Below are 22146 nucleotides of genomic sequence, written 5' to 3'. Positions count from 1 at the left end.
ATGCAGGCATAATTGATAGCTGAGGCTGTTAAAATGTATTCCTTGTTATAAATATTCAATGTTATAAGATGCATAACATTGCTGATTACATTCTGCTGATGATAAGACATTGAACCTGTGCTCTTTAATAGACCTCCTAACCATTTAAAAGCATTAAACACCAGATGCCCCACAAGAAATGGTCATGTGACCCACAAGATGAGACCCAAATGCATAATTGAACACAGAACTTTTTTTTGAAGTACATTAGGATCCAATGATAGATTATGGCATCTAGCCATCGAGACTTCGACAAGAAGTCCAAGAAAGGGTTGGGAGAATTTTGTTTGGTAGAAACAAAGGAGGAGGCGGAGGAGGAAGAGGGAAGGAAGGAAAGAGAAAGGAGGGGCAAAGATGGGAAGGAAGAACTTCAGACTTGCGTTTCAGTAAAGGATGAAACACCCAAGTCCTGGTTCACAGTCACAGAGCCCAAGTGCAAAAATGTGAATGGAGTTCTGATTGCTAGTTAAAAAAATTAGTTCTTGCAATATGCAAGCTTTCATCTAGCTAAGAGCCTGGGATGCAGTTCTGCGGGGGCCTGAAGCTTTTTCAGGGTAAAGGCACAGGTAATAAGGACGTTAGCCATGAGTCACAGCTTCTTAGTTTCAGTTTTCAACTTTAAAAAATAATGGATTTTACGTGTATGGATGTTTTGCCTGTCTGGATATCTCTGTATGATGTACGTGCCTAGTGCCTATGGAAGTCGGATGAGGGCATTGGATACCCAGGGACTGGAGTTACAGATGGTTGTTAGCCACCATGTGGGTGCTGAGAATCAACCCCAGGACCTCTGGAAGAACAGCAAGTGCTCTTAACCACTGAATCATCGCTCCAGCCTCAGTTGTCTGCTCTTAAAACTCAGGCCACTGCCCCAACTTCCCACCTAAGAGCTTCCACTTAAACTACTCTAACTTAGAGCTAGAATGGGTGGTGACAGGTGGCTCCAGCAGAACTGGATACTCTTTTTTTAGTATATGTGCTGCCGAAGCGAGCACAAGAACTGGATACTCTTACAGTGACAGTTGGGGCTGGCATCCAGTTTAGACTCCATGGAGAAATCTCACCGTGCAATGCCCTTTTCAGATACTGCTCAAACTCAGTGCTTGCCAATTTGTAGGAATCCCCCAATTTCTGTATCATTGGGGGCCAGAAGAAGTCCTTACCCAAATGCCTGACTTCTAGGATAAGGAAGGAGGCTATCTTTGAATCTACTGAGAAATGAAGAGAGATGAGACATTCTGTCCCATCAAGTGGCCAGACGTCACAGTGGCTAGATGGCGGGCAGTCTAGATTTGTTTCCCTGACTTGAAGGGATCTCCATTTTACAAAGCTGTGATACTACAAAGTCAGCATTTCCAGGGACCCAGTAAGCACACGTATGGGGAGAGGCCAGGTTCAGACATGTAGCCCAGACTGTTCCGTGTAAAGTTGAGCTCAAGTTATAAGTGTGTGTTTATAGCTTCCTGCTGTGTTCTTGTTTGTTTGTTTGTTGTCTGGATTGAACCCAGAGCCACTGCACACACTAGAGAAGTGTTTTAACACTGGCTTATATCCCATTTCACAATCAAATGGTGATGAAGTGAGAATAAGAAGATTAAATAATGTCCGTTTATATATTTTTATTTTATTTATTTATGAGTCTTATGTTGCATATATATCCACCTGCCTGAAGAGGGCACCAGATTCCCCTGTAGATGGTTGTGTGCCACCATGTGGTTGCTGGGAATTGAACTCATGACTTCTTGGAAGAGCAGCCAGTGCTCTTAAGTGCCGAGCCATTTCACCAGCCCCATAAATGTCTATTTATACGATAGCTAGGCTGAGAGGCTTAAACATCTCATGGTTTTGTAAAAAATTAATTGGGCTGCAAACAGTGGAGTGTGCCTGTGGTCTCTGCTACTTGGAAGGCTAGTGTGGGAACCGCACTTGGGCACGGGAGTTGACAGCTGGACCGAGTCACAGAGCAGGACCCTCACCTCAATAAATACGGGACACGTTTGGGTCTGTGCTGGTCAATTTTTATGTCACCTTGACACAAGTTAGTCAGCTGAGAGGATGACTGAGAAAATGGCTCCCTAAGATCCAGCTGTAGGCAGGCAGGCCTGTGAGCATTTCCTTAACTAGTGATGGATGTAAGAAGACCCAGTCCGTGGTAGGAAGGACCACTCCTGTGCTGGTGGTTCTGGATTCTATAAGAAAGCAGGCTTAGCAAGCTAAAAAGAGCAAGCCAGTAAGCAGCTCCCCTTCATGGCCTCTGCATCCCAGCTCCCGCTTCCAGATTCTTGCCCTGTTTGAGAACCTGTCCTCACTTTCCTTCAGTGATGGCCTATGATGTGGAATGTAAACTGAATAAACCCTTTCCTCCCCGACTTGCTTTGGCTATGGTGTTTCATCACAGCAATAGTAACCCTAGTGAAGACAGGACGACCCCAGCCCCCACGCTGGGTAGCTTACAACAGCCCAGGGGATCCAACAACACTCTCTCCTGACCTCCACAGGTAACCCAACATTCACATACACAAACATAATTACGAACATTAGAATCGCGCATGTGCATTCATACACTTGGTTTGGAACCCTTCACTCTTTCCAAAGCTGCAACCCTTGTCCTTGTATCAAGTAGACCTCATGATAATCTGGAACTTCATGGGGTTGGCAGGCATGAGTCCCATTTCCTAGGTGAGGAAATGAAGGCTCTCCCTTGCTGTCCTACAACCAAAGGACGAGTAACACTGAGGCAAAAGCACAGTCAAACTCTTCACCACGAGGCTGTAAAGTGTCTCACTGGCAGCTGGCCCTGGGAAGCAGGAGGCAGAGCCACCTGCATTTTCAGTCAGCTTTTGAAGCATCCTCGGAATTCTCCCTGTCAGGTGAGAAGCCATGACCCCTCCTGGTCATCTGGCTCTCCAGCTGGCTGAGCCGCTGTTTCAGCTTCATCTGGGAGGCACTGTACTCAGCCAGGAGTCGGGCGAACCTCGTCTGCAGGCCGTCCAAGGATGACTCCAGGTACTCCACCTTCTCCTCGATGTTCCTGGCATCTGCCCTGGCCGTCACCAGGTCGTCATCGATTAGGTTGTCCTTCATCAGAATCTGCCGACCCTTTTCCTCCAGAGCCCTCTTAGCATCCGGGTACTCCGTGAGGGTCTCCATCAAGTCATCCTTGGAGAGGCAGAACAGGTCCGAGTAGCCGATGCTCCTGATGTTGGCTGTCCTGCGGTTCCCCGACTTGCTCCCCTTAATGTTTAAGATGCTGATCTCCCCAAAGTAACTGCCATCACTGAGGACCACAAACTGGGTGACCCCATCGTCAGCCACGACAGCCAGCTTGCCCTCCTTGATGATGTACATCTCCCTTCCAATGTCCCCCTTTTTGCAAATGTAGTCCCCAGGGCTGAACACAGCAGGACGAAGCTTCAGCACCAGCTCCACCAGAAGCCCTGCCTCGCAGTCCTGGAAGATTCGGACTTTCTTCAGTGTGTCCAGGTGCACGTTGATGGCGATCTCGGCCTTCAGCTTGTCTGGGAGGTTTTTGAGCACTTCCTTTTCATCCACCGTCTTCCTGTTAGCCCACAGATAGTCAAACCACCGGATAACCCGAGTCTCCAAGTCCTTGGTTACCTTCCGGAACTGCATGTACTGCTTGATGGAATCTATCTTAGCCTGGAACTCCGCCCGGGAAGCGTTCATGTTGGAAATCATGGAGCCCACATTGCCTACTATAGTGGCGAAGATCAGGACGCCCACCAGGAAGTCTATGACCACAAAGAGATACTCCTCATCCTTCACGGGGGGCGGGGTCTCCCCAATGGTGGTCAGGGTCAAGGTGGACCAGTAGAGGCTGTAAATGTACTTCCTGGAGAGGCGTCCATACTCCGGCTTGGAGGTGTTTGGATAGACCCAGGAATCTGTTCCAAAACCGATGAACTTGGAAATGGCAAAGTAGATGCAGGCGTTCCAGTGGATGATAATGAGGGTGTACAGAACCAAGTTCCCTATCCTGAACACATTGGGGTAGTTGGTCCTTGTCTCCGTGCGGTCAAAGAACTCAAAGAGCCGAGAGAACCTCAGGAGGCGATTGAACCTCAGTTCCGGGTAGTTCATGCCCAACTTCAAATAAGCCAGGTCTGTGGGGATGAGAGACAGGATGTCCAGCTTGAAGTGCAAGGTCTTTGTGTAATGTTTCCACAGCCTCTTGGTATCCCTGACCATTAGGCCTTGTTCAAGGAAACCTAAGGAGGGAGAAGGGGACAGTCACTTGGGCACCAAAGAGGTATAAACTGTGTACAGAAAGATGTCTCCCATCATGGTCACACAACAGACACAGTGGTGTGTATATGAGAGAAACAATATTAGACATGACTAATTTTAAAGACATTCACCATTTTTTTAAAAAAATAATGTTTTAATCTCTTCTGTTTAATTTCTTTTCTCTGCTGGGAATTGAACCCAGGACCTTAGATAAGCTAGGGTTGTATGACTGAGTTACTTTCCCAGGTCTCTGTTCAGGTTTAAAAATGATAAATTAATTGGATACCTTTGAAAAAATAGACTGGATGTGAGATGACAGCAAGGAATGAAGATTACATTTTAAAAGACAAACGCATTGGAGATTGTGCACACTGCGGTCAGGTGAGAGAATGTGAGCTTTCTCACACGTTATTCTCTCTTTGCGTTGTGTATATCCATGAAAATATTGGTCGTCAAACTTCAAAAACTCAGGTTGAAGCCTACCAAGATGGTATCACCGTGAAACAGAGTTCAGTGAAACAGTGCTGGGTTTGTGCCCCACAGCTTAAGTCATGAGGCACATGTACAAGTTCAGGGCGTCATGGCTGCTAGCACAAGACCTTAGCTAAAAATGACAAGGCTGTCACCCTATACGACCCGTACAACTTCCGATGCTCCCATTCCTCAGGTTGCTCTTGTTAAATAATTGCCCTTGGGGACCCACAGAGCCACTGGTTCCAGGATCCCTTAATCTCTCTGCTCCCAAGGGAGCCAGAATCCTTAGATGCTTAAGTATCTTCTTCCACAGAATGATGCTATGTTTGTACATTACCTAGGCATAGCCTCTTGATAATTTCCAACCTTCTCTCAGTTTATTATAGTGTCCAATACATATAGCATAAATGCCACAAAGCTGTATTGTGTTGTGTAGGGATAATGACCCGGAGAAATAAAACCTCTAAATGTTCAGCTCAGAACGTCTTTTTCAAATATTATCTGTTTGGTTGATTGGATCTCCAGGGGCAGGATGATCTATGGATGCCATAGGTGCTTGTGGATGTGTTTATGGAGTGTCATATGCAGCCATGGGTGCTTGTGCTTCAGTTTATGGAGTGCAGGATCTATAGATGCCTACATGTGTCTATAGAGTGCTCTGCATAGCCATGGTGCTTGTGTCTGTGTCTATGAAGTACCTTGTGTAGACACTGTGCTTGTGAGTCTATCTATGGAGTGCCTTGTGTAGACACTGTGCTTGTGTGTGTGTGTGTGTGTGTGTCTATGGAGTGCCTTGTGTAGACACTGTGCTTGTGTAGACACTGTGCTTGTGTGTGTGTCTATGGTGTACCTTATGTAGACACTGTGCTTGTGTCTATGGAGTGCCTTGTGTAGACACTGTGCTTGTGTGTGTCTATGGAGTGCCTTGTGTAGACACTGTGCTTGTGTGTGTCTATGGAGTGCCTTGTGTAGACACTGTGCTTGTGTGTGTCTATGGTGTACCTTGTGTAGACACAGTGCTTGTGGGTCTATCTATGGAGTGTCTTGTGTAGACACAGTGCTTGTGGGTCTATCTATAGAGTACCTTGTGTAGACACAGTGCTTGTGTGTGTCTATGGAGTGCCTTGTATAGACACTGTGCTTGTGTGTGTCTATGGAGTGCCTTGTGTAGACACTGTGCTTGTGTGTGTCTATGGTGTACCTTGTGTAGCACTGTGCTTGTGTGTCTATGGAGTGCCTTGTATAGACACTGTGCTTGTGTGTGTGTCTATGGTGTACCTTATGTAGACACTGTGCTTGTGTGTGTCTATGGAGTGCCTTGTGTAGACACTGTGCTTGTGTGTGTCTATGGAGTGCCTTGTATAGACACTGTGCTTGTGTGTGTCTATGGAGTGCCTTGTGTAGACACTGTGCTTGTGTGTGTCTATGGTGTACCTTGTGTAGACACAGTGCTTGTGGGTCTATCTATGGAGTGCCTTGTGTAGACACAGTGCTTGTGGGTCTATCTATAGAGTACCTTGTGTAGACACAGTGCTTGTGTGTGTCTATGGAGTGCCTTGTATAGACACTGTGCTTGTGTGTGTCTATGGAGTGCCTTGTGTAGACACTGTGCTTGTGTGTGTCTATGGAGTGCCTTGTGTAGACACAGTGCTTGTGTGTGTCTATGGAGTGCCTTGTGTAGACACAGTGCTTGTGGGTCTATCTATGGAGTGCCTTGTGTAGACACAGTGCTTGTGGGTCTATCTATAGAGTACCTTGCGTAGACACAGTGCTTGTGGGTCTATCTATGGAGTGCCTTGTGTAGACACAGTGCTTGTGGGTCTATCTATGGAGTGCCTTGTGTAGACACAGTGCTTGTGGGTCTATCTATAGAGTACCTTGTGTAGACACAGTGCTTGTGTGTGTCTATGGAGTGCCTTGTGTAGACACTGTGCTTGTGTGTGTCTATGGTGTACCTTGTGTAGCACTGTGCTTGTGTGTGTCTATGGAGTGCCTTGTGTAGACACAGTGCTTGTGGGTGTCTATGGAGTGCCTTGTGTAGACACTGGGCTTGTGTGTGTCTATGGAGTGCCTTGTGTAGACACTGTGCTTGTGTGTGTCTATGGAGTACCTTGTGTAGACACAGTGCTTGTGTGTGTCTATGGAGTGCCTTGTGTAGACACAGTGCTTGTGGGTCTATCTATGGAGTGCCTTGTGTAGACACTGTGCTTGTGTGTGTCTATGGAGTGCCTTGTGTAGACACAGTGCTTGTGGGTCTATCTATGGAGTGCCTTGTGTAGACACAGTGCTTGTGGGTCTATCTATAGAGTACTTTGTGTAGACACTGTGCTTGTGTGTGTCTATGGAGTGCCTTGTATAGACACTGTGCTTGTGTGTGTCTATGGAGTGCCTTGTGTAGACACTGTGCTTGTGTGTGTCTATGGAGTGCCTTGTGTAGACACAGTGCTTGTGTGTGTCTATGGAGTGCCTTGTGTAGACACAGTGCTTGTGGGTCTATCTATGGAGTGCCTTGTGTAGACACAGTGCTTGTGTGTGTCTATGGAGTGCCTTGTGTAGACACAGTGCTTGTGGGTCTATCTATGGAGTGCCTTGTGTAGACACAGTGCTTGTGGGTCTATCTATAGAGTACTTTGTGTAGACACAGTGCTTGTGTGTGTCTATGGAGTGCCTTGTATAGACACTGTGCTTGTGTGTGTCTATGGAGTGCCTTGTGTAGACACTGTGCTTGTGGGTCTATCTATAGAGTACCTTGTGTAGACACAGTGCTTGTGTGTGTCTATGGAGTGCCTTGTATAGACACTGTGCTTGTGTGTGTCTATGGAGTGCCTTGTGTAGACACTGTGCTTGTGTGTTTGTCTATGGTGTACCTTGTGTAGACACTGTGCTTGTGTGTGTGTGTGTATGGTGTACCTTGTGTAGACACTGTGCTTGTGTGTGTCTATGGAGTGCCTTGTGTAGACACAGTGCTTGTGGGTGTCTATGGAGTGCCTTGTGTAGACACAGTGCTTGTGGGTGTCTATGGTGTACCTTATGGAGACACAGTGCTTGTGGGTGTCTATGGAGTGCCTTGTGTAGACACGGTGCTTTCGGGTGTCTATGGAGTGCCTTGTGTAGACACAGTGCTTGTGGGTGTCTATGGTGTACCTTGTGTAGACACAGTGCTTGTGGGTGTCTATGGTGTACCTTGTGTAGACACAGTGCTTATGGGTGTCTATGGAGTGCCTTGTGTAGACACTGTGCTTGTGTGTGTCTATGGTGTACCTTGTGTAGACACTGTGCTTGTGTGTGTATCTATGGAGTGCCTTGCGTAGCATCCTGGCTTTGGGATCCCTCATCATTTAATGATTCTTCCGAGTCTGAAGATCTTTTCCTTTTGGACTGTGATCATGGTCACCTGCTTTCTTGACCTCTATCCCCTCCAGCTTCTGGCACTGCCAAGGACAGCATCCGAGTACAAGAAGGGGTGGATTTGATGTCCGAGTGAGAGCTGAGGCTTGCCTGAGACGAACAGCAGGGTTCCAGTGGATGCTCACAGAGCACTGTGACTGCCACGGAGGTCGTTCATACCCCCTCAAGCTGTGTGTTGGAGGTCCTCTACGTTAATGTGCTGGGTGCCAGTGGGAGGGAGCAGGGCTTGCTGCTCTGCCCTGACTGGGGTGTGAATATGGACTCGGGGCCTCGGTTTCTGAATCAGTAAGGTGGAGACAACCTTGCTTCCTGTTTCATGTTGAGAACGCAAGAGGAGCTAAGAGGATGTGTGAATTGTGGCTCCGTGGTACAATTCGGTGTGTTCCCATTGAGCATGGCAGTGTGGGTGTTAGTTCCAAAATCTTAGCAGCAGTAAAAAGTGCCTCTACATGTCAGGTGATGCATTCACGTACATTAGAAAAAATCCCCCAAAGCAGCTCCAGTTCTTAAGCCCAGGAGTGTCTGAACCCCAACCAGAGGCTGTTTGAAAGAACTCATCTTCCTAGGCCCCGTTTTGAATTTCACTTCTTCAGGTGTTAAAACTTCAAGGAGCTGGAGAGATGACTCAGCAGGTAAGAGCACTTGCTGCTCCCTCCGAGGCCCTGAATTTGGTTCCCCAGATCCATGTCTGTTGGCTTACAAATGCCTGTAATTCAAGCTCAATCTTGGGGAGTGGGAGTTGGGTGGTTCTGATGCCCTCTTCTGGCCACTCTGGGCACTACACCCGTGTGCACAAAACCCACTTACAACTCTGTAGGGTTTGATGCCCTCTTCTGGCTTCTCTGGGCATCACATTCACGTGCACAAACCCACTCACACATATCACTTTGTAAAAAATAAAACAAAATCTCCAAAAATAATCATAGAAGTAAATTGTAAATCTCCTCTGAGAGTGACGGAATAGTGACTCCTGGACCTTTCATACTTCTGAGGAGAAGAACTTGGAATGTCCCTCCACTGAAGGGTCCTTTGTTATGACAGCTTAGCCTTGTGTCAGGTGACAAAAGTAAGGTTCAGACAGCCATCTTGACTTGCTTGTATAACACTGGGACAGTAGATTACAGAGCCCAGGTGTCTTAACCCCTGATCAAGTCTTATTGAAGAGTTCAGCATCAAGATACCAGCACCCACTCTGTGTTTGTGGGTCTCCAGATCTCTCAGGTACCTCTTGGTCAAAGGAAGGTAACATCCAGTTCACTACCGTGGATCTTCCTGAGTACTCTATGGCCTCCCCCCACATCCCTGATGGCCTGTGACCTGGTCCAGTCAAGTCCTTGAGGCACACTCACCTGTCCGGGCACGAACCAGCATGTCCACAACATACAGGGCATCTGCAGAGTAGTCCAGGACCAGCCACAGTGTCAGGTGTTCTGACTGTAGCTCATCAAAACAGGCCCTGAAGAAGCCAAGTGTGAGATGTGGCAGGATGGCCTAGTTACAGGGCAAAAGACACTTCCCTGCTCTGTGCTGTGAATTGGCGTGTAACCAGTGGTCGTTGTTCCTGCAGGGTTACACATGTTCCATAGCACTTTCTTCTGAGATTAAAACCTTCTATTTTGGAAAAAACCTTCTTAAGATAAAATTTTTATAGAGAGATGAAGCAACAGATATTCTAAAGGGAGGTGAAATACTACATGGATGCTCATTAAGACAGGAAGTGAACAACTCAAAGCAGCTTCAGGAAGTCCCTGAAACTGAACACATTCACTGAGACCCTCCCTCTCCATGAAGTATGTAAATGGTAAAGCTTGCTGAGAGTCACCCTCAGGGAAGTCAAGCTGCAATGAAAAAAAAGTCTCAGATAAGTCAAGCAGCCTGGAAGAAGCAGAGAGGAGACCAGCTGAACTTCTTAGAAGAAACAAAGACTGGATGAGCTGCCGCCTGGAAGAGGCTCTGATCAACCAAGCTTCCCTCTTCACCTCCACCCCCTCCCGAAAAACAGTGGGCTGCTCAGCCAGTCAAGTCTTCTGCACACTCAGAAGTAGAACCTTGACTCACACCTGTGTTCCCAGAGTCTAGATCATGTGTCAAGAGCAGCATTGCCACCTTATCCATTTGCCAGGAGGGGACCTCCCGTGCTCTCCCCATTCACCAGCATCACAGACCCTCAGAGAGGTGGAGACCTAACCCCCAAGCTTCCATATCCACCCGTGTGGCGTTAGGCTTTGGATGGCAAATGTCCCCCTCAAAGGCTCCTGGACTAAACGCTTGGTCACCAGTCTATAGCATGCCTGGGAGGTGGTAGAACCTTTAGTTGGTAGTCAAGGGGTGGGGGTGCCTTTGAAAGGAATATTAAGTCCCTGCCTGTCCCCTTCCTCCATGCTTCCTCCTTCCTTGCCCTGGTGTCTCGTCTTGTCATTAAGTAGCCATTGTCTGACCTTTCTGAGATTGAGGCAGAATATGTTTTTTCTTTTACATTATTTAGTTTTTGTCACATCAGCAGAAAGCTGACTAATTGCAGGGAGCACAGGCATTCTCTGCATCCCGGTTGAGGAGTGACGTCCTAAAGTCACCACATAGCCTTCTAGGCCAGCCGTGTCTGCCTTATAGACTTACCCAGGAGCATTCCTTAGGTCCATTGTCTACTTAAAGAATAGGACGCTCTCCTGAATCATGGTAAACTAGAAGGTGCAGTCACCCCCAAAGGGCCGTATCTTGGCTGGTTCAGGAGATCCCCTGAGCCCTGTCCAGCTTTCTTTCACAAGTACAGAGAGACCTGCCTCTGTGGGACTTCCTCACAGGCTTACTTGGGTACATCTCTAACCCTGTGCCTCCTCTTGGAGGGACAATGACCCCTGTATCCTTGTCCTGCTAGAAAGGGCCTTTGAACCCCTACCTTACCTTCAGAGAGGAACAGTGGGCTCCCCTTGTCTCCTCGGCAGCCTGCACCCTATAGATCTGCTCAGCGAGGGGGTCCCTTCACTGCATCCTTACCTGGCAACATGTTTAAGAGTGCTCCAAAGGCCTGCATGGCTCCCTCTAGTGGCGTACTCCGCAGGGTTGCTTAGGAAAGCCCCTGCTACTTTCCCCAACCACCAGGGGGAAGCATCCTGCCCCAATACCCACAAACTGCAGTTTTCCCATGGTGGGGGAAGGGATGCTTACTAGAAAACTATAGCTCAGCCCTGTGGCTCCAACCTCTGCATCCCCAGAGCCCAGCGTAATTTGCTAGCAAAGGTCTCTGCTGTGTTCTCTCCTTCACCAGCTCACCCAGGGGAACCCCAACACCTCCGACCTTCTGCAGAAAGCAACAACAGCTCCTTCTTGCTTAACTAAGAGCACCCTGGAGCCCGCATCTACCCTCAGAAGAGTAGCAGGACGTGCCACGGTTCTAGCACGGTGACCAGAAGCCCAGAATTTACCCTCAGAGAGGGGCGTTCTTACCACATCTTCACTGCAGGCCCCCTCAAAATGCTTCCCTAACCCTCTCAGAACAGTGACTAGCTTCTGTCCTTCCTTATACAACCCCAATGCAGATTTCAGAGTGTCCGAACCCTCTTGGGGCTCTTCTCACCCGTGGTTCAGAGCACCTTCCAAATCCTCTGTGAAATAGCACCTAACGAGATGGTTCTCAACCTGTGGGTCATGACCCCAGTAGGGGTTGCATATCAGATACGCTACCTATCAGATGTTTACATTATGATTCATAACAGCAGTAAAATTACAGTTATGAAGTATGGATGAAATAATTTTACAGTTGGGGGGCGGGGCACGGTGTCAGGAAGGTTGAGAGCCCCTGACCTAAGGCCACAGATCTCTATGGTGGCTGAGAAGAGACAAACTCTCTCTGGTGAGACTCAGCACTCCTACGCTTTGCTGCCCTTTCCCCTCCTGTCCCTGCTCCAGGGCCTACCTGCACACAAGTAGACACCAGTTATAGAAGACCGGGAGGGCGATGGCAGTCAGCCAGCGGTAGTAGATGTTGCTGGAGGGGTCCACCACAATGGGATCCTTCTTCCTGCTGGAAACACAGACACATGGTACTATGTACTACGTATGAAAGGCCTTCATTAACTTAGTGACCCGAGAGAAGTTCAGGTTGGGGATGAAGAGGTGGAGGTCACAACAGGATCTTCTGAGTTCTGAGGGGGTCGTACAGAATACCTCTGTGGGGAAGACAGGCCCAGAGGTCCCTCCCTCCCAGTCTAACCTCCATAATTAAAGTCTTGAAGACATGTTTCCACATGCCCTGGGGTTTCCTTCCTGACCATCAGGATTTGATCTGGAAATGAAAAGGCAGATGACTGAGTGCTGGCCAGGGAGCAATTGAATCCCCGGGCAAGCTTTGTGGCAATGCGGACTCCCAGGGACCACAGAATCAAGGCTGGAAGTGTGCCTGTGGACAGCTCTCAGTGTCTCTGGGGTGGTTCGTAAGACTGAATTTTGGAGCTGGAGAGATGGCTCAGAGGTGAACAGCACTGTCTGCTCTTCCAGAGGTCCTGAGTTCAGTTCCAAGCAACCACATGGTGGCTCACAACCATCTGTAATGAGATCTGGTGCCCTCTTCTGGCCTGAAGGTGTACATGCAGGTAAAACACTATACATAATAAATAAACCTTTAAAAAAAAAAAAAAAAAAAAAGACTGAACTTGGAAGCCCTGGAATGTGTCCTCCAGCCCTCTCTACCTCTTGATTCATTTGTGAGAAGAGGGAGTTACTGGTTTCATTATTACTCATTGAGGTAAGGGGATCACTCCACTGGGGTGTTGAGAAATTAGTGACCCAGGCTAATGTCAGACAATTTATCATTCGCTCTCACTAGCCCCTGGGAAGTTACCCACAGCCCGAGGCCAGAGATACCTTGAAGCAAGGAGTTATAGACTGAATTTCACACACTGAGGTGGAAACACCAAGAGGGGTTTAAAAGTCACACGCCGTGTGAATTAGCTGAGTAGGTTTCTGTTTAAGAGCTGACTTCAAAGTCCATGTATGGGAGGGACTACATGCCTGTAACCCCAGGACACGGGAGGCTGAAGCAGGAGGATTAAGCTCAAGACCAGCCTTTGCTACGTAGGACACTTATCTATTCTAGTTTGCTTTCTGTTGCTATGGTAAATACTGTGATGGTTTCTATATATCTATATATCTATATATCTATATATCTATATATCTATATATCTATATATCTATATCTATATCTATATCTATATATCTATATATATATATATATATATATGCTTGGCCTAGGGAGTGGCTATCAGAAGGTGTGGCCCTGTTGGAGTAGGGTGTGTCACTGTGGGTGTGGGCTTTAAGATCCTCATCCTAGCTTCCTGGTGAAGATGTAGAACTCCCAGTTCAGGATGCTACCATGCTCCCACCTTGATGATAATGGATTGAACTTCTGAACCTGTAAGTCAGCCCCAATTAAATGTTGTCCTTTGTAAGATTTGACTTGGTCATTGTGTCTGCTCACAGCAGTAAAACCCTAACAAAGACAAATACCATGGCCTAAAGCAATTTGGGAAGAGGAAAGAATTTATTTCAGCTTACACTTCCAGGTTAGGAAGTGTAACACCTCTCTCTCTCTCTCTCTCTCTCGCTCTCGCTCTCGCTCTCGCTCGCTCGCTCTCTGATTTCCTCAGCTAGCTTCCTCATTCAGGCCCACCAGCCTAGGGGATAGTTCTGCCCACAGTGGGCTGGATCAATCAATAATCAAGACCATCCCTCACAGATGCTGCGATGGGGCTAACTGATCTAGGCAATCCCTCAGTTCAGACTCCCTCACACGATTGTGGGCTGTGCTGTGTGACAGCTGAAGCTAATTCAGTTTATACGAGCCAGAATAAACCAAACCAAGAGACGCGGACCATTAAGGAGTTTTAAATAATTGTTAAATACATTTGGCATGCACTGCTATCAGAACATGTCACTTAAAGGATGAACCTCTTATCTTACAGAACTATAGACTGAAAGTCATGCATGGGTCTCACCCTTCCCAGCACAGAGCTGTGATTTCTTGGGAGGTTTTAGAGGAGCCATCTTCCCCTCAACCCTCCAAACACGCCCCCCTCCGTGCTGTGGCAGGGCTGTGGAGTTGGTTGGCCGGGTTTAGTGCTCTCTTGTACAAGTATAAGAACTAGAGCTTGGATTCCTAGAACCCATGTCATGACTGGGTTGACATGGCAGCTGCCTGTAATCTCAGCACCCAGGAGGTGGAGATAGAACATGTGTGAGGCAAGCTCGTTTCAAATTGGTGAGCTCTGGGTTCAGTGAGGGGCACTACTTCAAAAACTATAGTGAAGAATGATGGAGGAAGACACCTGGCTCAATTTCAGGTTTCCGCCCGCATAGATGTACGCACCTGCACCGATACAGACATACATAGGCACATGCAGGAAAGAGGAGGAGGAAGAGAAAGGGAAAAAGACAGTGTTTATTTCTTCTAATCCTTAGAGTCCATTGTCCTAGTTAGGTTTAACTGAACTTGACACATCCCAAATTCATTTGAGGGAGTCTGAATTGGGGTAATCGGACCTGTTGTCACCTCTGTGGGGAATTGTCTTAATGATTGATGTGAGGGGAGCCAGCCCACTGTGGGTGGCACCATCCCTAGGCTAATGGACCTGTGCTTATGAAGAAGAAAAAGAAGAGGGGGAGGAGGAGAAAGATGAGGAGGAAGAGGAAAAAGAAGAGAGGGAAGAGGAGAAGGTGGAGGAGAAGGAGGAGAAAGAGGAGGTGGAGGAGGAGTGGGGAGGAAGGAGAAGAAGAAGGAGGAGGAGGAGGAGAAGGAGAAGGAGAAGGAGGAGGAGGAGGAGGAGGAGGAGGAGGAGGAGAAGAAGAAGAAGAAGAAGAAGAAGAAGAAGAAGAAGAAGAAGAAGAAGAAGAAGAAGAAGAAGAAAAAGAAGAAGAAGAAGAAGAAGAAAAGAAGTCACAGCATTCACCACTATACCAGAAGTAGTTGTGTCATTTCTTGTTTTTTTTTACACCATTTCCATCTCCAGTGTGAGCTGCAATCACCTCTCTAACCCTTCGAAATTTTGTCAATAAATATATTTTTTAAAAGTGTTTTAATTTTACTTAAGCCTTCCTTCAGAGAGGAGTTTTTAGGTACGGAACTATAACCTACTTTCGTAGGAGTCCCAGAAAGCTTCATTTAGCAAAGTACCTTTAACATACAGCCAAGCCTCAGCTGGTCACAGCAGCCAAGTGTCGCCCTGTTACCTACCTGTGATCACCTGACTCACATAAGGACAAAGTGCCAAGTTTCGGGCAGCTGAGAGGACACCTGATCCCCAGCTATTAGTGCTGCCCAGTCATTACAGGCTACAGTCCTGACATCCTGTTTGGTTTTGGAGTCACCTGAGTCTAGTATTGTGGGTAAAACAGATTTGAAATATTAAAAACAGTTTTATCTTTTGACAGTGGATGAGCACAAAGTTACTCAGTTTATTAACCAAGAAGCACAAACACACGCCCTCCGTCTTAATGAATGTCACCAGCAGGGGGCGATGCCCGCAAGCTTATTAGGCCACTCGGCAGTACAGAGTCTGGGTTTGCGATTGTGCACAGGCTTTGGCCTTTCAAAACTCCTGCTACCCAACTGTTAAGGATCCAACCCAGCGCCATCCAGCTGCAACCCTGGCTCTACCCAGCACTGGCCCAAACAGACTTGCAAAATATGGCTGCTTTGAGCTAGAGCAATTTGATCCCAAAGGGAGAAGTTAAAGGAGGATTCTGGAAATGGGAAACTGGATACAAAGAAACGGCCCAGAGAGAACTGTGCCCAAACATCCCCATTTGGTGTCCAGCGTTCAGTTTCATCCCGTGGTCTGTGGCTGCAGTGTGGGTCCATGAAATGGGTCCCGGGGCACCCGGTACCATTACCCTCATCCTTGCCCACATCCTAGCTATGGGACACAGCACGAGGACTTCCACAAGCCGTTCGTTCATGGTTTCCATCCCTAAAAGCCTTTCCTTGCCTGGAAGCCAGAGTTTCCAGAGAGCAGGCACATATCATAGATTTGTGGCCAAATCATTTTGTTTTTCTTGATCGATGTCATCTGAGTCAATGGCGTTGCTGTCAAAGTTATACAAACCACACACGCCCTTCTTTCATGGAGGGGATTAAAGTTCTGTTCAACAGACTGGGAAGAAAATAAATACCAAGCTCTGGCCCTTTGTCGACCGCAAGCCAAGCAGTTGGCCATTTCCTTCTGATGTTGATGGTTTCCCCTGACCTTTGGTGAGGACAACCAGTGTTCCTAAGAGGCAGAAGCCACAGATCTATTTGCCCATGCATACCTGGGGTCACTGGGGGCCAATTCCACCCTCACTCACACAGTCCCAGGACCCTGACTGACACTCACACCCCAAATCATCTGTCAGCTCAGCATCTGTGACAGAACCTAGTCACAGCTGGTCACCTTTTCAAGAGGCTGGTCACCAGAGGAAGGAAATTTCCTCCTCTTGTGGCTCTGATGGTTCTCTGGAAATTAGCTCAAGTTGGCCTTAAAACAGGGCCATTTCCCTGGCGCTCAGTTCTCAGGACCTTGAGGTTGTAGCAGAGAATATGCATCCTTATAGAGAAGGCTACCCCACTGCTCTGCAAGGGAACTCCAAATTCGCATCCTCGAATGTGTAGTGAAAGAGGGTATTAAGACAGAGAGGATTTATTTCCCGAAACCCCTTGGTTTCCCGGATGATAAAAACAAAGAACAAAAAGTAATAATGAGTTCCTCAGAGAAATTACACAGACTTGTGGGTCACCTCTTGACATTGGATTTCCTACAAAAAGAACAATTCTGGAATGGTTGGCCGGTGTCTGGGGAAGATGGCAAGCAGGAGAGAGGCAAAGTGGGGCTTCCATGCAGGGGTGAGGGGATGAGGGGGTGAGGGGATGAGGAGGTGAGGGGATGAGGTGGTGGGGTGGTAGGGTAGAGAGGTGGGATGGTGGGGAGTGAGGTGGTGGGGTAGGGGGTGAGGTGGTAGGGTGAGGGGTGGGATGGTGTTGGGGTAGGGGATGGGGTGATGGTGGGGTGGGGGGTTGGAGGTAGGTTCGTAGTAAGTTGGGGGTGGGATGGGGTGGCGGTTAATGGGGTGGTAGGGTAGAGAGGTGGGATGGTGGGGAGTGAGGTGGTGGGGTGGGGAGTGAGGTGGTGGGGTGAAGGGATGGGTTGGGGGTGTGGTGGTGGTGGGGTGGGGCAGTGATGGGGTGGCTTCTGGGGTTGGGAAAGTGAAAGCTAGTGTTCTTGGCTGGAGCTTAGGTACTTCTTCCTCCAAGTGTTCACATCCCTTCTGGCCATGGGCCAGGCCCTGCGGGGAGGCAGGGAGACCGCAGTACCACAGGAATGGGAGTGGTTTCGATGACTCAGGTCTGCCTGAGGTAACTGTGCCAGTAGCCCCACCCACTTCTCCCTAAGCCTCTTTCTGCACACAGCCCTCTGTTCAGGGCACATTGTTTTTTTTCTTTTCTTTTCTTTTCTTTTTTTTTTTCGGAGCTGGGGACCGAACCCAGGGCCTTGCGCCTGCTAGGCAAGCGCTCTACCACTGAGCTAAATCCCCAACCAGGGCACATTGTTATTATGAGGAACAAACTCTGTGTGTGTGTACTTAGGGCTGGTAAAAAGCTTGGGGGAAGAGAGGAAAAGCACTTGGCTAAATGCAGGCCTCTAGATAAATAAGGATTAATGGTTTGAATCCCCTCCAGTTTCTGAGCCTTAACTCTTACTCAGTTTCCTTCTGTTGGCCTCTGAGCAGGTGCTGAGCTGGGTATCACAACAGGGCTTAGAGGGACCTCTGCCCTCTGTACCTCTGACCTTTTCAGGTGAAGGGAGTCTGGAACCTTCTACATTGGGGGTTGGGGAAAGGAGCAGACTACTCAAGGATCAGCTACTTGCTGCCCCCATCTGCACAGACCAGGCATGGCTCTCCACAGTGCTCTCTCTTGACACAGTAACTTCTCTCTTCCAATCAGCAGGCCAGAAACTTGACCAATGGCAAACTCATCTCCACATTTGCTCTTTTTTAAAATAAAAAATTATTTATTTAATGTATATGAGTATACTGTCACTGTTTTCAGATACACCAGAAGAGGGCATAAGATCCCATTACAGATGGCTGTGAGCCACCATGTGGTTGCTGGGAATTGAACTCAAGACCTCTGGAAGAGCAGACAGTGCTCCTAACCGCTGAGCCATCTCTCCAGCCCCTTCTCTGCTATTTTGATTATCTTTGCCTGAGACTTCCTCTCCCCATTTAAAATGAGGCCTCAGTAGTTGTTTCTGGATTGTTCTACTCATTTGAAAATTCACCAATGACTAGAAATCCCTGTGAAACAGTGGAGGGAACATACAGCTCCCAGGCCCCAGGGGCCCTAATTCCACAAGGCTGTGCCACATGGGGAGTTATTTTGCTTTGCACTTGGGACTTGGCCTCCAAAAATTAACCACCACCCCCTCACGAATCCTCCTATCCCACATCACCCCACCCATCAACCACCCTCAGCCACCCTCAGCTGTCTGGTGAGTGTCCAGGTGTCTCTGGTCTAGCCAGACCTTGCCCAGTGTGGTCCTCACCTAACCCTCCAAATAATTTGGTCATGCTAGGAAACGTACTGAATACAACAACCATCTCCATTGGTCTGAGCTTGTAGGAAAATGGATTTAGTCAGCTAAGGACATCTTTGTTTACTCAAAAGACATAAAAAGAATCAAGCAAACAAAAAACAAAACCAACTCAGCTAGCTGTAGAAAGTTCAAGGCTCCCTTCCCCTGAAAAGCAAGCAAGTGCTGGGGACAAAGGTCCCACTGAGTTCTCTTCTGGGCCTGTGATGGTCCCTAGCCCATCACCCTGCTGAGGGATGACTAGCAGGCTCATGTCTTAGGGTTCCATTGCTGGGAAGGGACAACAGGACCATGGTAACTCTTATAAAGGGAGACAATTCATTGGGGTCCCCTTACAGCTTTGAGAGGTTCAGTCCATTGTCATCAAAGCAGGAAGCACGGCAGTGTGCAAGCAGACATGGTGCTGGAGAAGGAGCCAAGAGTTCTACATCTCGATCCTTAGGCAGCCAGGAGGAGACTGTCCTTCCCTGGCAGCCAGGAGGAGCGTCTCCTCGGTACTGGGTGGTGCTTGGGCATGTGACCTCAAAGTCCAACCCCAGTGATTCACTTCCTCTAACAAGGCCACACCTACTCTAACAAAGCCACACCTCTTAATAGTGTCACTTCCTGTGGGCCAAGCGTATTCAAACCACCACAGCTAGTAACCTCTTTTCTGGGTGCTGGTAATCAAACCTGAGTCCTGTGAAACAGTAGCCCCTGAACCATCTCTTCTGATCCCATCTACTCTAAGTGAGTCAGGGTCTCTCACCGACCCGGAACTCACTAAACAGGTTAAGATGGCCATCCAGCAAGCCCCAAGGATTCACCTGTCTTTAAAGCATGTGCTCTTGGGATTGAACTCAGGACTTTGTGTCTGCAAAGCAGGCACTTCACTGACGGAACTCTCTCCCTCCAGCCCCTGACCTCTCTCTTGTTCTAGGAATGGTTGTGTATTCCCCAATCTACTGCATCCCCTACAGTACAAAAATGCCTCCCTCACATATAAACAGGGAAGTACAATGGAGAGTCCAGAAAGATCCATGAGGTTTCTCCTCTCTCTGGGTTGGGTGTCTCTCTCCTGGGACTTTGTATGTTCACTTAGATGCCCCAGACTCGAGCCTTTCTTTTTATCGGCACAAAACTAAGTGATATTGCCTCTAGCCAACCATACAGGAACCCTCTGCTCTCCTGCCATGCTCACATCTCACTAATCTTGGTGTACCCCAGAGGACAAAGGAGAATCCTTAAATCATTAAATGCTTCCCAGAAAGCAAGTTCTGGGCAAGAAATCCACTTGCCAGTGAACCTTGGGAGGTCAGCTTTCTTTCCAGGTCTAACCTCGATTCTCTTCTAGACTGACATAAGCATCCTAAAGATACCTCTGGATGCCCAGCGATTAGTGAACTGAGGTGGGCTGTGTAAGATCTTGATGTGGAATAGTCCTGTGACCACAGATATTTCTCACAAATAAGAGAGGCAGAGATTCCCATGTGTTGGTGGGGGCAGAGAGAAAACAGCCACTGAACGGCACAATTGCAGTTCCTTAGGGGCAGAGGGTTTGGGCCATGTAAGAAGGTACACAGGAGTCTTGGCTCCACAGACACTCCTACCAGAAGAAAGCCATCGCCTCACCCTTCCCCTTCTTCACGCTTATGATCACACCCCTTTCCCCACCCAGTGCTTCTTGCTCTGACATGACTGATTCTGCAGGTTGATCATCCCAACCTGGGGATCATCCTTCTAGGAAATACATGCAGCTCTACAACGTGCCACTTATATGTTTCCTTAACAACTCTCCTTGTGCAAAACAGGCCCTGTATTTGAGCAAGATAGCTCATAATATAATCTGGAACAAGGGTCCTCGTAGTGAGAGACAGTGGAGGTCAGAAATCCCTGACTTGGGGAGCTTTGTGTAGGATGGCTCAGGTTTAATTGAGTCCAGGGGCTTCCGGTTGGAGAATGTTAGAGCATGTAGTAATCCCCAAAGGACATACGCTTCCTTTCAGACTTTCAGAGATGGGTTTCCTTGGGGCCTCTAAGCAGGGCCCATGTGCTTCTCAGCTATCTCAGCTAGTGTGGTGCAGGTGACCCTCTTTCTCCTTTTCACATCTTACCCTTTCCCTCCCTCTGGTGGTTCCTGTCCTCCTGGGTTGGGCTGGGCATTCCTTTCCTGGCTGGATACTTCCTTAAGCTCAGCTCCATGAAAACGATCCAAAAAGGAGTCAGGCGTCGGGTCTTCATGGTGTAAGTGCCTGGCGGCCCACGCACGAATGGAGATGATGAAGCGTGACACCCTGGAAGGGGACAGAAGATACTGGAGAGAGTAAAGGAAAGACCCCAATCTGGCCTGAAGGGGCCAAAAGAAGCAGAAGTGATCACCAGGGTGAGTCTGGGGGCCCGAGGCTTAGGCTTCTATCTCTACCAAATCCTTTCCTCCCCTCTTCTTCCTGCCCCTCTCCAGGCTGGACAGAGCCTCATTGATCAATCAAGCCATGTCTTTTTTTTTTTTTATTAACTTGAGTATTTCTTATATACATTTCGAGTGTTATTCCCTTTCCCGGTATCCGGGCAAACATCCCCCTCCCCCCTCCCCTTCCTTATGGGTGTTCCCCTCCCAACCCTCCCCCCATTGCCGCCCTCCCCCCACCAGTCTAGTTCACTGGGGGTTCAGTCTTAGCAGGACCCAGGGCTTCTCCTTCCACTGGTGCTCTTACTAAAGCCATGTCTTTATTATGGCTTTGTCCTTTCTACTGTCTTGTGGCCAAGCTTCTTCTAACAGGACATCAGCAAACATTTCTACCCATTAATCCTTTTTGCCCAGAGCAGATCTCTTGTTTGTTAGAATTGCTAAATGAGAACCAGAGAGCTCAGCACCTAAGAGTGCTCGCTGCTCTCAGAGAGGACCTGGGTTTGGTTCTAAACAGTTTACAACCATTTGTACGTCCAGCTCGAGGGGACCTGATGCCCTCATCTGCTATGGGCAGGAGACACTCACGCATGGCACAATACATACATGCCAGGCAAAACAAACACATAAAATCAAACCTTTGAAAACGTATTGCTTAGCCTAGGAGTAGCAAAAGGATACAATCCTTACAGATTAAATGTAAATTCCCCCATAGGGTCCCATGTCTGAACACTCAGTCTCCATTAGTGGCACTGTTTGGGAAGATTGTTCTCAGTTCCGGACAGTGTCCCCTCCCAACCTCTGCTAAGGGAATGGAAGAAAGGTCATCCCACTCCATCCCCACCCCCAGCTCCAGATACTGACCACGATGCACCACTCCTGACTCTGAACAACTGACAGCCCCACTATGCTGGAATTGGGTGTTTCACTCAAGGTCACTTTCAGCCCCACGTCTATGATGTGTTATCA

At 48.2% G+C, this 22146-nt stretch overlaps 1 protein-coding gene across 5 annotated transcripts in view; it reads right to left on the bottom strand.

Annotated features, from left to right (window-relative positions):
- Positions 1-1643: 1643 nt before the first annotated feature.
- Cnga3 (cyclic nucleotide gated channel subunit alpha 3) overlaps positions 1644-22146 on the bottom strand; it is a 46510-nt gene continuing 26007 nt past the window's right edge. For 3 of the 5 annotated variants that reach the window (NM_001398686.1, NM_001398687.1, XM_087567892.1), the window contains 4 exon segments: positions 1644-4268; positions 9519-9625; positions 12083-12190; positions 20885-21064. In NM_001398686.1, coding sequence (NP_001385615.1) covers positions 2869-4268; positions 9519-9625; positions 12083-12190; positions 20885-21064 — 1795 coding nt within the window. In that variant the 3' untranslated portion in view covers positions 1644-2868. 5 annotated transcript variants of the gene reach the window in all.

Source organism: Rattus norvegicus, chromosome 9 (genome assembly GCF_021556685.1).
Source record: "Rattus norvegicus strain SHRSP/BbbUtx chromosome 9, alternate assembly SHRSP_T2T, whole genome shotgun sequence".
NCBI lineage: Eukaryota > Metazoa > Chordata > Mammalia > Rodentia > Muridae > Rattus > Rattus norvegicus.
The sequence above is the reverse complement of the archived record's forward strand: the minus strand, read 5'-3'. Positions and strand labels throughout refer to the sequence as shown.